This window comes from Solea senegalensis, linkage group LG17 (assembly GCF_019176455.1).
Source record: "Solea senegalensis isolate Sse05_10M linkage group LG17, IFAPA_SoseM_1, whole genome shotgun sequence".
Classification (NCBI taxonomy): Eukaryota; Metazoa; Chordata; class Actinopteri; order Pleuronectiformes; family Soleidae; genus Solea; species Solea senegalensis.
The window spans coordinates 20,018,616-20,036,808 of NC_058037.1; the positions used below are offsets into that span (position 1 = coordinate 20,018,616).

The 18,193-nt window shown below is 40.3% G+C and overlaps 2 protein-coding genes across 4 annotated transcripts in view; both read left to right on the forward strand.

Moving 5' to 3' along the window:
• Positions 1-3,055, forward strand: part of galnt14 (UDP-N-acetyl-alpha-D-galactosamine:polypeptide N-acetylgalactosaminyltransferase 14 (GalNAc-T14)) — an 89,595-nt gene extending 86,540 nt beyond the window's left edge. Inside the window, exons 14-15 of the mRNA XM_044049888.1 lie at positions 683-802; positions 2,541-3,055. Of these exons, the coding sequence (XP_043905823.1) occupies positions 683-802; positions 2,541-2,699 (279 nt within the window). The 3' untranslated portion in view covers positions 2,700-3,055. The remainder of the gene's footprint in view (positions 1-682; positions 803-2,540) is intronic.
• Positions 3,056-5,983: 2,928 nt separating this feature from the next.
• Positions 5,984-12,508, forward strand: angel2 (angel homolog 2 (Drosophila)). Of its 3 annotated transcripts, none has more exons than XM_044048355.1 (9): positions 5,984-7,071; positions 7,806-8,680; positions 8,938-9,158; positions 9,259-9,328; positions 9,987-10,408; positions 10,499-10,643; positions 11,206-11,275; positions 11,368-11,498; positions 12,174-12,508. In XM_044048355.1, the coding sequence occupies exons 1-9, from the start codon at positions 7,022-7,024 to the stop codon at positions 12,341-12,343; spliced, it is 2,154 nt and encodes a 717-aa protein (XP_043904290.1). In that variant the 5' UTR covers positions 5,984-7,021; the 3' UTR covers positions 12,344-12,508. The 3 variants fall into 3 exon arrangements, with proteins under 3 accessions (XP_043904290.1, XP_043904293.1, XP_043904292.1); XM_044048358.1 differs by having other exon boundaries at positions 5,984-6,182; XM_044048357.1 differs by having other exon boundaries at positions 5,985-7,071; positions 12,177-12,508.
• Positions 12,509-18,193: the final 5,685 nt, after the last annotated feature.

Sequence of the window (18,193 nt, forward strand, 5' to 3'; positions counted from 1 at the left end):
CATACATGTATTTATCACCTTGTAGGGACCACATTTTCAGCAGTCTTTGTGAGGACCACCACTTCCACTGTAGCTAGAAATGTACAAAAAACAACTCTCTCACAAGCATATAAAGACAAGAGCACACACACACACACACACACACTGCCTGCTACCATAATAACGCTGACCTAGATACACATTCTGTGTGTGTGTTCTTGTATTTGTGCTTTGTGAGCCCCAAAAAAGTATAAACCACATGGAGGGAGGACAGTTCTGTTGTTCCTCACATTTTTAAAGGTTAAGGGTTTTGGTTAAGTAAGACCTGGTTTAAGGGTTAGAATTTGGGTTTAGGTTAGGATTAGTGTAAGGGGCTCGAGAACGCATTATCTGTACTAGGGTCCTCACTATGAATGAAGCGCTATGGTTAGGTTAAGGTTAGCAGTAGTTAAGGATTTAAGGATTAGGGTAAGGCACTTAGTTGTGATGGTTACGGTTAAGGTAAGAGGTTATGAGGTGTCCTCACTGAGATATAAAGACCAGTGTGTGTGTGTTTCCTCAGCTGTGGTTTTCTTTCCTCACACGTTCTTCGTGATCATTAATCATTAATAAATCAGTCAGTGTTTGTTTAAACTTTGACCTGCTTACAGTTTGTAACTCTGTGTGTGTGTGTGTGTGCGTGTGTGTGTGTGTGTGTGCACAGGAGTGGGTTTACACTCACGGGCAGCAGATCCGTCAGCAGCAACACTGTCTCTCTCTGTCCACAACCTTCCCTGCATCACAGGTGCTGATGCTGCCCTGCAACATGGCCGACGGCAAACAGGTCAGACACACACACACACAACACAGTCACACACACACACACTTGTCAGTACCTGACCATTGGGCACCTTGACGACGTCCCAGAATCCCCTGCAGCAGAGACGAACGTGACAACCAATAAATCACATGAGAGAGGGAGAGAGAGACACAGGTGGAGAGGTGAAGTGAGAGACAAAAGAGGAGAAAAAGGGGGAGGAGAGAGAGAGATTTGCTCATTACATCTAACCAACTGTTCACTTAGTGTGTGTGTTCTTTCCTTCCCTCTCTTTTTTCTTCCCTCCTGTGTGTCATCGTGTCCTGAAGTTTCAGTGGAGTTGAGTTTGTTTTTGAATCTCGTCCCTGTGAACTTTAATGTATGCTAATGTCATGTAAATGTAAAGACAGGTGTGAACCCGGCCGACGCTAATTCATTTACTTTTAATTATCCCTCCATGTTTTTTTTAGTCCTTTTTTCAATTAAAAATCTCTGGCATGCGCCGCAAGGAGTGTGTCATCTCCACAATGTGGACCCACAATGCACCTCTCTGCTGCCTCTGTGTGTGTGTGTGTTAGGGGGTCTTCAGAGATCAGGATCAGCACACATGACAGAGACACGCTTCAGAGGCGTCGGCAAACACAAAATGGCCGTCACAGAGACAAAAACACGAGGAGCGCTTTAATTACAAACACGAGTACTCAACAGATATGTGTACACAAATATTACACACACACACACACACACACTCAAAGATCATCTTTCCTCTCTCGTGTGACGCCGGCTTCAGACTCACAGCTCTGATAAAAGCCTCTCTTCATGTCTGATCATATCTGACACTTTGTTTCCCAGCGATGAATCATACGCACACACACACACACACTCTCTCTGCAGCTCACGCACACACTCAGTCTCCAGTGACGACACACACACACACACTTCTCCCTCACCTCGCCCCCTGGCTGTGATCTCAACTCTGATTTTAGCCACTTAACAAAAGGCTCACCTAATTAAAAATCTACATCACCTCAAGTCTGTGACTTCCTGTGTGTTTGCCTCATTATCTCCAGACGTTTTCTAATCCACTCACTCTCCCACACCAAAGCCCATAGAGAAAATCAGTGATTTAAGCTTGCGGGGACACAGGAGCTGCTGCTCTACTGCTGCCTCGTGTGGTCACTTTGTGCCACTGATTTCAATTCAAACAAAGGATTTCAAAAGCCGAAGTAGTAAAATAAGACATTTGAAGTTAGTGATGGAGGCAGCAGCGGATCAACAACTCTTGTGTGCCGTTACATAAAAATCGCTGATTTTCTCCATGGGGTTTGGTGTGGGAGAGTGAGTGGGTTTTTACAAAGTTAAGACACTGTAGACTTGAGCTGGCATTGATTTTTATTTTAAGTGGCTAAAATCGTATTGTTGTGAAAAACGTCGACACAGAAAAAAAAAAACCTGAACTAAAAGTCAAACGGGTGACCTGTCCTCATGGAAGACACACACACTCACACACTTCATGACCATGCCTCCATCTAGTGGCCATCAGTGGCAATCACACCTTGGGCTGTCAGATCATTCAGTCTGTTGTTAAATGTGGAATTACCTCATTAATCAATACACTTAACGAGCACAGGATAAAAGTGCAGCTGCGGCTCCGTCTGGCGTCCGCCGCAGTTCGATTCCCTGACAGTTGTTGGACGTGTGTGAGTGTGAGGGATTCTGAGGGAAGCTTTTAAACACATTATTGTGGTGTTTTTTTGTCGCACAGCGGTGGCAGAAGTCGGGGACTCACCTGGAGCACCTGGTGTCTCGCTTCTGTCTGGACTCAGAGATGGCGCTGGACGGCATGGACTCGTCGCGGATGCTGGTGATCAGTCCGTGTGAACTGAGCGCGTACACACAGAGATGGGAGGTGCCCTTCTCCTGACCCCACGTCCGCCCGCCCCTTCGCCTTTTTGACCTTTCACCCCGACACCGGCCTCCAAAGTGCCGGGTGCAGAGACAGAGCGGCGGTGCGTGAGCACGTCCTGTCGCGGCGCTGCGCCCAGGAGAGTTCTTCTGAAGGTCTGGGAAAAGGAAGAGACGCACGCGTCCGGACGAAAAAAAGTCTCTGGGTTTGGTCCAAACAAGTGCACCTTAAAAAAAACATGAAACTGTCAAAGACTGGAGTTGGCGAGAAACACTGGCTCCAAAATGTAAATGAGAGAATGTGTCTTGGCGTGTTTTGCATTCAAAGTGTTTGTTTGTTGACGCTGTTTGACAATTAAAACCAAGCACAACAGACACCCCCACCACCCCCGCCCCCACTTTATTTGAAAGTGAAGCACAAATAACTGGTCCTGAATTTGCCACAGTGCAGCTTCATGGTAAACTTTAATTAACTTAAATCTTAAAGGGATAGTTTACACACACTCTCAAAAAAACTTTAACCAATAATCCGAAGATTAGCTAATAAAATCATCAGTTTAAGTCTATGACATCTTAAGAACATGTTTCCAGTCTTTGTCTAACTCTCAGTGCAACTTTGTTAACCACTCACTCTCCCACACCAAAGCCCATAGAGAAAATCAGTGATTTTAGCTCGCGGGGACACAGGAGCTGCTGGTCTACTGCTGCCTCGTGTGGTCACTTTGTGTCACTGAGGTCAATCCAAGCACAGAATTTCTTATGCCGAATTGGCAAAATAAGACATTTGAACTTAGTGATGGAGGCAGCAGTGGATCAACAACTCCTGTGTGCTGTGAAGTTAAAATCACTGATTTTCTCCATGGGCTTTGGTGTGGGAGAGTGAGCGGTTTACAAACTTCCGTTTGCTGTTGGAAAAGCCTGTCTCACAGTGAGATAAAATAATCTGAAGTGTATAATATATTGTGAGTCTTTTATTAGCGTCCTTGCTGCAGCCACAGATGAACGATCACTTTAATAATAAGAATAAAAGAATTAATCCTGCAGTGCTGAGATAGTTTGATGATTTATTACAGGCTGCTCAGCTGCTTTGTACCAAAAAAAAGTTATTATCAGACAAAGAAGGAGTCGTCGTTTCTCATTATTTAGAATAATCTGGTTAATCTGCTCAGAGATTTGCAGACTATGAAATTCACATTTTATTGTTCTGCAGCAGCTTCTTCCCCCGCAACATGTCAGCAAAAATGATTCCACGCTTACTTTAAGGAACTTAAAGGTCTTTCTAAATAAATGCACTACTTAATAAAAACAATGATGTCATAATCCCACCTAATCCCATGTAGGGATTGAAGACGTTTCCTGAAATGATGCCGTGTTTATGAAAACATTTCTTTTTTTTTAAACAAGAGAAAAAGATTGCCCCTAGGGTGTCGTGAAGTGGGCGGAGGAGGAGGAGCAATGCAGGGGACGCTACATTGATTACTAGAGCTCTTTAATTTCAATCTGTCAATTTAATCCAAAAATTATTAAGATATGTTAATGTCTTCTGAGGCTAACTCCGCCCACATTGCCTGATTTTGAAAACTGCAAAAGAAGTGGGCGGGGAGCTGAGAGAGGGAGAGGAGGGGGCAGTGCAAGGGGCGTGGTCTGGTAGTGACACCTATTTGCAACTGTAGACTGGAGTTCATAAAAAAATGGGGAGGAGTCTGGCACAACGAGCCTCGCTGCTATTGGACGTAGTTGAAGTAGGTGGAACCACAATGGCCAATAAGAAAATCTGAATGTAGTAGCTGGTGTTTGACCACAGAGGGCAGTAGATACACAGATTTTTTTTAACCACAGTAAACTGTGAAGATTTTACACCTGAGTCAATAAATCACATGAACTACACACACACACACATTCATTACACTTTAGATGAGAATGAGAGGAAAACGTTGTCGTACGTAACAAAAATAAACATAAACACAGCACCCTCTGACCCTCTGTGGGTCACATGACTGACCATAACCCACAATGGCGCTGCGCTGAAGGACAGGCCTGCAGCTGTTTGACAGCATGTGACCTCTGACCCCACACGCTCGTCTGCCCGTTTTTGATTTCAAAATTCCAGCAGAGTTTAAACCCGTGGTCTCAAACCCGCGGCCCATGGCCCACATGTGGCCCCCTAATAATACATTCAACAATTATGTTTATGTGGTTCTTTAGTGTTTAATTAGTGAATACATTGTCTGCTTTGATTCATTTTACATCTTTAGTTTGTTTCTTTTAACACCTTTATTTTGAAATTATGCAAAATATCATCGTAAAGATGGGATATTGTGTTATAATTTTAACTTCTCTGGACCCGCCCCCTTTTGACAAGACTAGATGCTCATTGGGCCCCCAGGTCATTTAAGTTTGAGATCTCTGGTTGAACACAGTTTAATGTTTGTCGTTTATTTAACGATTTCATTCATCGTTTTTGGAACAAGCTTCTCTCCACATCGTCTCCGGGTGCACTTGACATCTTTAATATCCTGTTTACTCCTGAATAAAGGTTTGTTTTTCCTTTTCTAGTGGATTTATTGACGTCACACTTAAAACTGCAATTGACAATTTCAATGAATCTGTCTCGTGATTTGTTGTTAGTCCATTTAATGTTAGAAGAGGGTTTTAAAAAAGTCAGATTGTTTTGTTTGTTTTAAAATATTCAGTTGAACATCACATAGAAGCAAAAAAAAAAACTGACGACAGAATGTGTTTTTATTTAAAAAATTCAATCAAACTGATTAATAGTGAGAACATTTTTTTATTATTACTCAATCAGTGCATTTATAGAGGCTGTTGCTCCACAGGACTGATACAGTATTCTCCGTATAACCAGTGGGGGGCGCGCTCTCGCTCTCTGTGATTGGCCAAAGTGTCCCAGTGAATTGAAAGGACAAAATCCTCTGAAATCATGTAATTTACCCTTTTTTTAATGTAAATTATTGAGCAACAATATGTCTAAAATCTTACTTACTGTAGCTTTAACACAGTATGAGTCTGTGTGATTCTACTCAGCAATCTGTCACTTGTTTAAGGTCAAAGGTTAAAAAACATGATTTGTGTACACATGAATTACCTTTCTGGGAAAAAAAAAATCAATAACAGTAGCTGATTAATACATCATTTCTTTAAATGTGTGTTATTTAGTGTTTACAGAAGCGTCTAAAGGTAATTAAACGTCAGGAATGTGTGTTTTTGTTGAGGGTATACACACACACACAAACTCAGAGAGGGGGAGAGAGAGAGAGAGAGAGAGAGAGAAGAAGAAGAACAGAACATCGACATCTCTCACATCATTCTCTCTCTCTCTCTCTCTCGAACAACACCACTTATTTCACGTTCCTTTTCTCATTTCAGCGACCCGCAATAACACAACATGTCGTCCGGTTCAAGCTGACATTTTAAAAAATATATATATCACCAAGACATTTTTAACGACACCGTTTATTTTTCAAACGGGGAGACTCGCGTTTACGTAAGTACAATGACCTTTTTCATTTCGCCATTTTCCCATCTTCTCTAAAAATAAAACATTAAAAAAACCGAGGCTGGCAGTCAAAAATCTTATTGAGTCTCATTTGGATCCAATTTCGCCATTTTACTGCAACGACCCACGCCGGCGAAGACGAGAGAAATCGTGACAAATCAGAAAACACTCGAGTGAAACGGAAAAAAAACAATAGTTGTGCTCGATGTTTCCACTCGGGACATTACTTCCGCCGCACCAAGCTGGCTGTAGTGTGTTCTGTGATTCGTGTCGATGCCTAATTGTCGTAAAAAACTACAAATCCCAGCAAGAATGTTAGGAATAAAGTGAGCGCTCCCCTGTCATCGGGAAATGTCGGAATTGGTAAAATTGTGGATTGAAGTCCGTGAATTGCGCTTTTTATTCCACGATGAAAATGACGTATAATGAGTATTTCATTCGTGTTAGCCGATTGCTAGCAGAACAGAATGTTCCCGGTGACGTTTGGATTGCGTCATCGATGTTTTTTCTCTCAACGTCCACTTGAAACGGTCATTCTCATAGTAATGTGGATTTTAATCAAATACAAATACGTAAAGCCCAACTGTCATTACACACCTAATGTCAACAGTTTGTTTTAACACACAGCGTACAGTTACACTGTGAAGGACTCTGTTCACTTTTTTGTTGTTGGGAATCGAGATTAACCGAGATACATGAAGGCAGCACAGCTCTCTCGCTTTGTGTCGCTGAGTGGTGACGTCATATACAAAGGACGCGGGATCTGCTGCTTGAAAATAAGCCGAAAATAAAACACGCACAATGTTCGCTTTTTGCGGTTTTTCGCGATGTTTCCGAACCGGAACATAAGCGACATTTCTCCCAACATCAGAGGGAAGTGAGTACATTTGAGCTAAGTGGTCGGAATATTGAAATAAAGTTAATAATTAGTGACATTTGTGACCACAGACGCAGAAGAAGACCATCGTCCGCCAAAATATGAATTCATTGAAAATGATTTAAAGGAGGATTTGTAAAAGACATTTTGCATTTCACTTGTTTGTTTTAGTATCTTTATTGTTCACTCACTCACTGCCTGAGTCGATTTTAGCCTCAAAACCATAAATATAAGTGTGAGAAATGTTAAAGTTAAGGCACCAAAACTTTTATTTTAGCTCACACATTATTTGTTTTTAAATCCAAACCACTGTATAAACACACAACATGTAGATTGGAGAGACAGATGTTGTTGATGTTTATTTACTTTTCACAATAAAATAAAAGTTAAAACTGCCTCTGCTGTGACATGAGTATGAATAATATTGTGTTAATTTCACAACAGAAGAGACAAAACAACCTCTGCAGTTATATATCAGCATCAGTTATCAACCATAATTGACAAAAACTCCCTTATTGTTCGCCTTAAACAGACGTGTATGAAAACTACACCCAGAAAATATACGTGAGGTGAAAATATACACACCTGAAAACCAGTAGGATGTTTTAAAATGTCATAAAATACCGGGAAAGTATAACAAATATAAAAGGAAATAATTGAATCTAATTAGAATATGAACCATTGTTGCCTGATCTTTACATTTTGACATCTTCCTAATTTTCCTCCTCCGTCAGCCCCTCCATGTTTCGTCACTGGCTGAACTCCTCCGGCTCCTCCTTCCTCCCCTGTGTCTGTCCCTCTCTCATCAGGGCCGGCTTCAGAAGCAGCAGTGCCTCATCCTCTTCCTCCTCCTCCCCCTTTCTCCCGCGATTCACCCCCACTCCACATCCATGGCGGTCCCGGCCACCGCCACAACACCCCTACTTCTGTGGCAGGGCATTACACTCAAGTGACATCAGCCGTGGTAACCTTGGCGGGAGCTGGCGTTCGCTCTACACGTCTCCGGGCCTCCTCATGGAGCGGCGCAACAGAGATCGAGAGCCTCCGCACAAACGGAGGAAGAATGAGGAGGAGAAGAGGGGAGGAAAAGTCAAGGATGGAACCTCGTGGACGGAGCATCGTCGCCCGGGTCCCAGCGTGGACATCAGCCCACGACATAACCTTCACTTTAGAGACGGAGCGTGGGGCCGAGGGAGGAGTGATGGCGTAAGGTGGGAAAACAGCAGAGAGAAAGATGTTGAAAGGACTAAAAGTGAGAGTAAAGACAGACAGAGGAAAGACGGCAGCAGTCACGATGGTCAGTGGAGGAGCAAGCGTCAACAAGACGGACATACGGACTCTCAGGCTACGACTCAAATTCCAAAATCTAAACCGGAGTCAGATAAAGTTCCCACTCACAAACCAAGACCTAACGCCTGGTTCAAAGAGGAGCAGGGACAGTGTGACGGGAAAACGACAGCTCCACAGGAACCGCAGAGAAACAGAAGCAGTGGTCACAGTCCATGGATGAGGCTTCACCCTCAGCCGTGCAGCGTCACTCACCACCCAAACCTGTGGCAGGAGGCCGGAGCAAACAGAGAACCTCCTCCACCTGGAACCTCCTCGACAAGTAAGTCCTCTCTTTTAACTGAGGTTTGTGTGGCAGTGTGAAAAACAGTCTACATTAGTTTAAGTCTATGATTTCTAAAGAACATGTTCACGTCTCTATCTCACTGTTAGACAGACTTTTCTATAGTGTTACAGTATTATTAAGACATTTGAAGATTTCATGGACCAACGAATGGATTAATCTGGAAAACAATCCACAGATTAAATTGATAATTAATGTAATTGTTTTAGGACAGTAATCACTCTCTGTCTCCTCAGCTCTTCAGAGACACTGGGAGGCCCCGCCCTCCTGCAGTACCCGCCCTCAGCCAGCAGATGGCAGCACAGCCTTTGACTTCTCGGTGATGTCGTACAACATTCTGTCCCAGGATCTGCTGCAGGACAACGCTTACCTGTACAGACACTGTGACCCGGCCGTCCTGCCCTGGGAGCACAGGCTTCCCAACCTGCTGAGCGAGATCCAGCAGCATGACGCCGACGTGAGTGCACGCCTTCAAAACGGCAACATAATATTTCGTGTAAAACCTCAGAAGACTGAATCAAAATTCTCATTTTCTTTCACCCTTTTTTTTCCATTAGATCTTGTGTCTTCAAGAAGTCCAGGAGGGACACTATGAAAACCAGATCAAACCTGCTCTGCAGACACTTGGTACAGTGTGTGTGTTTGTTTTATTGACACAGGAAAAACTTCTAATCTACCTTAACTTAATTCTACGATACATCAGGAACATGTTCACCTCTTCATCTCACTGTGAGACGGACTTTTCCAACAGGAAACTGAAGTTTGTAAAGCACTCACTCTCCCACACCAAACCCCAAAGAGAAAACCAGTGATTTTAGCTCACAGGGACACAGGAGCTGCTGGTCTACTGCTGCCTCGTGTGGTCACTTTGTGTCACTGAGGTAAATGTAAGTGAAGGATTTCAAACACAAAACTCATAAAAAAGTCATTTGAACTCAGTGATGGATGCAGCAGCGGATCAACAACTCCTGTGTGTGTGATGTTAAAATTACTGGTTTTCTCTATGGGCTTTGGTGTGGGAGAGTGAGCGGTTTACAAACTTCAGTTTCCTGTTGGAAAAGTCCATCTCACAGTGAGATAAAGACATGAAACACGTTCTTAAAGATATTGTAGACTATATTTGATGCAGATTTGGTGGTTAAGTGGTTAAAACTGAGCAGGTCAGTAAAAATGAATTCAAGTGTAGAATGTGCTTTTATTTTGACGTGACAGACTTTTATTTTGATGTGTCTGGTCGTACACCAAACATTCTTATGTGTTTACAAACCCCGCCTCTGGTTGCCAGGTTACCAGTGCGAGTATAAGAAGCGGACAGGAAGTAAACCTGACGGCTGTGCCGTCGTGTTCAAGGCGTCCCGCCTCTCCCTTGTCGCCACCAACCCCGTCGAGTTCTTCCGCCACGGCGACGCCCTCCTCGACCGCGACAACGTGGGCTTGGTGCTGCTGCTGCGACCCAACGGCGCCGCCCCATCCGCTGCCTCCATCTGCGTCGCCAACACACACCTCCTCTACAACCCCCGCCGCGGCGACGTCAAGCTGGCGCAGCTCGCCGTCCTGTTGGCTGAGGTCGGCCGTCTGTCCCGCCGCCCGGACGGATCCACCCACCCTGTTCTGCTCTGCGGGGATTTTAACTCCACCCCCTGGAGTCCACTCTACTGCTTCCTGACCACGGGCTTCCTGGACTACAGAGGACTGCAGATCGGCATGGTGAGACGCACACACACACACACACACGCACACACACACACACATACACACACTTTAAAACATCTCAAACACATCTGTGTGTGTGTGCAGGTGTCGGGTCAGGAGGTCGTCCCCAAAGGTCACCGTCTCGTCCCGTGTCCAATCTGGTCTCAAAGTTTAGGAATCAACGCTCGGTGTCAGTACGAGGAGAGAGAAACTGCTGAGTCATCGTCCAGCTGTTCTTCAGGGACGCTCGGTGTGTCTTAACTTTAAGTTTCCTTTAGTTTTTACTTAAGTTAATTTTCATCATTTTACATGAAGTTTTAAGGCAAGTTTATATGTTTTTAGTGTAGATTTCAATGATGTTAATTAAGTTTAGTTTATAAGTTTATTTTAGTTTAGGTTGAAACTTTTTGAAGGTTCAGTTTAGCTCATTTCTTTAATAAGTTCCCTTTTGTTAAACATATTTTTTTACATTTATTTTTTATTTTGAATTAAGTTTATGTTCTACGTTTAGTTGAGCTTCATTTTTTTACTTAAGTTTAATTTTTAAGTTTACATTTTTATTTTTGTTTTTAAGGTAAGTTTTTTTGAGTTGAGGTCATTTTATAAGTTAAGTATAGTTTAGTCTTAAAAGTAACTTTAAGTGTTTTTTTTGTTTACCTGTGACTTTTAAAATAAGATTATGAGTGCAAATTTAAACACGTGTAAATGTGGTTAAAATCACGCGTTGAGCTTTAATCAGACGGATGACTGTGTGTGTGTGTGTGTGTGTGCGTGCGTGCGTGTGCGCGTGTGTGTGTTGTCACATGTCACAGCTGTAGAGGGCGCCATCTCTAACCTGACTGTGGAAGACGTGGCTTCTAAACCTGCTGCTGCTTTTAACAGGTTAAACCTTTCACCAGCTCGACACTGCCCCCTGTCTGTGAGTGTGTGACTGACGGCAGACACTGTGTGTGTGTGTGTGTGTGTGTGTGTAGGAAGAGGATCGAGCACGGTCTGAAGCTGCAGTCGTCGTATCGACATCACCTGATGCCTGACGGCAGACCTGAGATTACCACGTGTCACTCTCACACGGCCATGACGGTGGATTACATCCTGTTTACTCCAGGTACACACACACACACACACACAAGCACTGTCTTAGATTAAAGAGAATAAATCATCGCAAAAATAAAGAAATAAATGTCGCATTTAAAATGTACATAAATCAAGGACGGAATTCTTGGATCAAAGTAAGAATTCTAAGATTGAAGTCCAAGTTCTTATATTACAAGAGAAATCTTAGATTAAATTCGGAATTCCGTGAATCTGAGAATATCTGAGAATTCTTAGATTGAAGGCGGAGTTCTTAGATTGAAATTGGAATTCTGAGAATTCTTGGATTGAAGTTGCAGGTCTGCGAGTTCTTAGATTAAAGAGAATTCTTAGATTAAAGTAAGAATTTGGAGAAATTTCTCTCTTAATTATGTCGCCGGCTTGTTGCCTAGCAACAGCCCTGTCACATGGTATACATCAGTGAGGCTACACAACACGACACAGTTTTTTGTTTTTAAGTAACCGCTTTAAACGACTCATGTCGGGGTGTATTTTTTATATTTTTGTATGTGAAGGGAAGGAAGGAAGGACCTAAGTGAAGGAGCCTTAAACCTGTTGGAAACAGCCTTTAAATGCAGCCACGCACACACACACATACATTATTTTCTCTCTCGTCTTGTTTTACTTTTGTATCTCACGTCGGTCACATTTCTTCCTCCTCTCCCTCTCAATCTTTCAAAAAAAAAAGAAGACTTCTTGGCTCCTCCCACTTCGTCTCCCGGCGACCGCGGCCTGCAGCTGCTGGGCCGGCTGTCGCTGGTCGGTCAGTCTGAGCTGGAGGAAGTCAACGGTTTGCCCAACCGCCGCCACTCATCCGACCACCTCCCGCTCCTCGCTCGCTTCCGCCTGCGTCTCTGAGCGCGGCCGACGTCAGCTGATCTGGACCACGACGAAGACGATTTGTCCCTTTTTAGATTTTTAGATTCATAACTGCAGTTGTCATGGCTACCAGCTTAATATATGACTCCTGCTCTAAGTTTGTAAACCACTCACTCTCCCACACCAAAGCCCACAGAGAAAATCAGTGATTTGAGCTGGCGTGGACACAGGAGCTGCTGGTCTACTGCTGCCTCGTGTGGTCACTTTGTGTCACTGACGTCAATCCAAATGTAGGATTTTTAATGCCGAATTTTACAAAATAAGACATTAGAAGTTAGTGATGGAGGCAGCAGTGGATCCACAGCTCCTGTGTGTGTGTGTGTGTGTGTGTGATGTTAAAATCAGTGGTTTTCTCTGTGGGCTTTGGTGTGGGAGAGTGAGTGGTTTACAAACATCTGTCGAACAGTGAGATAAAGACGTGAACTCTGCTCGCAGCCATGTTTTCAGCCAGAGTGAAACTTTCTTATACTGATTCTCAGCAGCAGGGGGCGCCCACAGCACAAACTGTAAAGCAGCAAATACCCATAATTTGACCTCATCGTCAGATTTCTTACATATTTATCGAGTTGTTGTTTTTGTCATGACGTGAATCAACAGAGGGACAAAATGATTAAATTATTATTATTTTTTAAACTGCTGCTCATGAGGACATATTTTAAATGGTAGAGGTTTGTGTTTGAACATAAACAGTGATGGATCTATTTTTCTATCGTTGTAAAAAGAGTTATTTTCCACTTTTGGAAAGTTTACAGTTTGTAAATAAAAGAATTGTTTGTCACTGGTTGTTTCCTAATAAGATACTCGTTTGTTTTTCTTCTCATTGAGGTGAAAGCAGACAGCAGGGGGCGGTAGTTTATTAACGTTTACTTCAAACAAAACAGAAAGCACAATTTTTTCTTCATTTACAAGATCATTTCCACTGAAAAAAAAGATTTCTGGCTCTGTAATCCTGAATAAATGACAAAGAAAAAACCAGTTTAATGAATTTAACAGATACTTAACGTGAAATGATCTGGATTATTTATTTTTTTTATCGTTTAATATCTTACCTGAATCTCAAAACTGAAGTATAAGTGGATTAAAATAAACCAACAAGACACGTTTGCTTCTCTAAAACTTTCTTTAAAGTACGTAAGTGTACTTTAAAATCTCATAAAAACACATCCTGAAAAACTGAACCTTGAACTTTGAAAAACACAGATCTGTTTGTAGTTCACTTTACGAGCAGCAGGTGGCAGCAGTGGACCACAGGATTTAAGGAATCCCATTACTAGTTAATGACTTAACAGTAACCTTTAATCATAACCGGTTTCTTCAGAAATGTGACTCTGCCTCATTGGGACCAGGTTTTGGTCTCCATGAGGACTAGTGGAGTGACTAATCTCTGAGCTGCTGCACACTGAAAATGAAGGGATTATTTCTGTAAATGTGTTTTCCTTTAAACGCATTTGCAACCTTTGAAATCTGCAGAACGTAAGAAGATTATTTGATCAGAAGCTGTCTGTGTGTGTACGTGTGTGTACATGTGTGTACGTGTGTGTGTACATGTGTGTATACATTATATAAATCCTGCACTCTATTCCTCTTGTTGAATCACTGACTTTCAGGTCAGTTTTATGAAAAAAAAAGGTGGTTCTATTTTTATGAGAAAAAGAAATGTGGGTCTGTTTTTACAAGATTTTTGTCAAAATCTGGACGACATACTATACTATGACTTTTTTGTCTCATTTTGGACGACATACTAAACTATGACTTTTGTCTCATTTTGGACAACATACTATGACTTTTTTTGTCTCATGTGGGCGACATACTATTCTATGACTTTTTGTCTCATTTTGGACAACATACTATACTATGACTTTTTTGTCTCATTTTGGACGACATAGTATACTATTACTTTTTTGTCTCATTTTGGACATAGTATACTATTACTTTTTTCTCATTTTGGACAAATACTATAGTATGACTTTTTTTCTCATTTTTGTCGACATACTATACTATGACTTTTTGTCAAATTTTGGACGACATACTATACTATGACTTTTGTCTCATTTTCACATACACTTTTTTGTCAAAATTTGGGCGACATACTACTATGACATTTTGTCTCATTTTGGACGACATATTAAACTATTACTTTTTGTCTCATTTTGGACAACATACTATACTATGACTTTTTTGTCTCATTTTGGACAACATACTATACTATAACTTTTTGTCTCATTTTGGACAACATACTATACTATGACTTTTTGTCTCATTTTGGACGACATACTATACTATGACTTTTTGTCTCATTTTGGACAACATACTATACAATGACTTTTTGTCTCATACTATTCTATGACTTTTTGTCTCATTTTGGACAACATACTATAGTATGACTTTTTGTCTCATTTTGGACATACTATTACTTTTGTCTCATTTTGGACATAGTATACTATTACTTTTTGTCTCATTTTGGACTACTATACTATGACTTTTTGTCTCATTTTGGACTGACATACTATACTATGACTTTTTGTCAGGGACTGACATACTATACTATGACTTTTTGTCTCATTTTGGACATACAATACAGACTTTTTGTCATTTGACATACTATACTATGACTTTTTGTCTCATTTTGGACACATATATACTACTTTTGTCTCATTTTGGACAATACTATGACTTTTGTCTCATTTTGGACAACATACTATACTATAACTTTTTCATTTTGGACATTATACTATGACTTTTTGTCTCATTTTGGACAACATACTATACTATAACTTTTTGTCATTTGGACTGACATACTATACTATGACTTTTTGTCTTTGGACGGCTATGACTTTTGTCTCATTTTGGACAAAATACTATACTATGACTTTTTGTCACGACATACTATACTATGACTTTTGTCTCTGATACTATTCTATGACTTTTGTCTCATTTTGGACAACATACTATACTATGACTTTTTGTCACACATACTATACTATGACTTTTTGTCATTTGGACTGACATACTATACTATGACTTTTTGTCATTTTGGGCGACATACAATACTATGACTTTTTTGTCTCATTTTGGACAAAATACTATACTATGACTTTTTTGTCAAAATTTGACTGACATACTATACTATGACTTTTTGTCTCATTTTGGACGACATACTATACTATGACTTTTTGTCATTTGACATACTATACTACTACTTTTTGTCTCATTTTGACGTCATTTACATACTATACTATGACTTTTTGTCTCATTTTGGACTTTTGTCTCATTTTGGACATACTATACTATGACTTTTGTCTCATTTATGACATACTATACTATGACTTTTTGTCAAAATTTGGACGACATACTATACTATGACTTTTTTGTCTCATTTTGGACAACATACTATACTACAACTTTTTGTCAAAATTTGGCCGACATACTATACTATGACTTTTTTGTCTCATTTTGGATAACATACTATCCTATGACTTTTTTGTCAAAATTTGGACGACATACTATACTATGACTTTTGTCTCATTTTGGATGACATACTATGACTTTTGTCAAAATTTGGGCGACATACTATACTATGACTTTTTGTCAAAATTTGGACGACATACTTTACTATGCCTTTTTTGTCTCATTTTGGACGACATACAATACTATGACTTTTTTCTCATTTTGGACAAAATACTATACTATGCCTTTTTTGTCAAAATTTGGACGACATACTATACTTTGACTTTTTTTACTGATTTTGGACGACATACTAAACTATGATTTTTGCACAATTTTGACAAAAAAGTCATAGTATAGTAATGAGACAAAAGTCATACTTTAGCATGTCGTGAAAGAAGTGAAAAAAATTCATAGTTCAGTATGTCGTCCAAAATGAAACAAAATCTCTCTAAAACGTCAAACGTTAAAAATATAAATGTTCCCTCATGTGTCCACAGCTTGTGTATGTAGAAATGAGCTGTAGAAAAGTGTCTTGTGTCACAGCTGATGCATAAATGATTCATGGTCTCACGTCCATGATGAGAAACATGAGATGACAAAACATGAGATAAAAACATAGATCTTTTATTAAAACAACACATGCTGCATCTGTTGATACTGTGACCACAGGAGGGCGCCACATCTGCTCCTACCACAGCAAAACAAAAGCACAAACTCAATAACAAGAGCTTGAAAAAAATAACAGAATATAAATGATGATGTTTATAAACCAGTGGACTCAATACGGTCACACAGGATTAGGGTTCGATTCCCATGGAGCACCATCGCTGGCCTTCTCTGTCCCACCCAGCATACACAAAAACACAATGTTTTATATTAAAAAACCCAAAATCCACTTTTTGCAGAATTACGAATAATATTCAAAACAAGAAAACAAACTGTAACAGAATTTTGTTCGGTGAAGTCACGACCAGCAGAAGAGATGCAGCAAAAAACAAATCACAATCTGATTAATGCAACACAGTTGAGGCACTGGAAACAAAAAAAAAAATCAAAAATCACAAATTGTTTCATATCTGACTTCTTTAATTTCAAATATCATCAGAATATGTTGCTCTGAATTTGGTTTAACAAGCTGCAAGAAAATTGTATTCTGTCTAAAACTTTGTAAACACATTGATTGTGTTTTTTACTTCCATCATCGATTTAATCGTGAAACCACATTAAAATGTTTAAAAATATCATATATATGTGCAACAAAATTTCAAAAGGTAGAGTCCTTTTGGTTAGATTATCGGAAATTCTGCGTAATATGATTATTTTAGTCTGGGCAATCGTGAACTATTAGTGAAATAATGCGATTTTTAAAAAACATTCTTTGGAACAATATTGATTGAAAATCTTACATGGACAAAATTGATAAAATTCAAGAAAGTTTACGAATTAATCTGCGTTTTTCTTCTTTCTTTTTTTTTTACAACTGACTGAAGTGCATCACAGTACAGAGAGATAAAAGGACAGTTCAGGGTTTTCTCACTCACTCTCACACCAAACCAAAGCCCATAGAGAAAATTAATGATTTTAGCTCGCGAGGGAAACAAGAGCTGCTGGTCTACTGCTGCCTCGTGTGGTTACTTCGTGTCACTGAAGTAAATTTGAACAAAAGGATTTCAAACACAGAATTAATAAAACAAGACACATGGACTTAGTGATGAAGGCAGCAGTGGATCAACAGCTCCTGTGTGCTGTGATGTTAAAATCACTGATTTTCTCTATGGGCTTTGGTGTGGGAGAGTGAGTGGTTTACAAACTTCAGTTTCCTGTTAGAAAAGTCTGTCTAACGACAAAATAACATGAACATGTGTTTCCTAAGATATTGTAGACCTTAAGCAGACTTACGTGTCTAAAATCAGGTTTTTTTGTTCAGAAGCAGGGGGCGCTCTGAGTCTACGTCATAAAACCATGAACTGTCCCTTTAAGTGCATCGACAACAGAGTCAAGAAACATGATTCGGCACTTTTACAAACCAAGGCTTTTGTTGGGAAAAGAAACAACTTCTTATTTTTCTCCTTTTTTTGGACAATTTCTTTTCGCTTCTCATTCCAAAAAATACAAAAAAAACATAAAAATACGATCAGTAAATAAAAAAAAAACATTCAGTCCGATAAATATTCAAGCACATTTAAATTTAAATTCAAACTTTTCTAAGTTGCTACGTTGCGTCTCAGTTTTTCGTAAAAAGCGCCTGTGACGGTTTTTCTTTCATCCGAAGTCTTTATCGTCTTGTGCATCGAGTTTTTAGGCCCTTGTGTTGTGATGAAAATGTTGCATCCCCTTCTTCTGTTTTTGTTTCCGAAAAAAATAACAAAAACATCAAAGAAT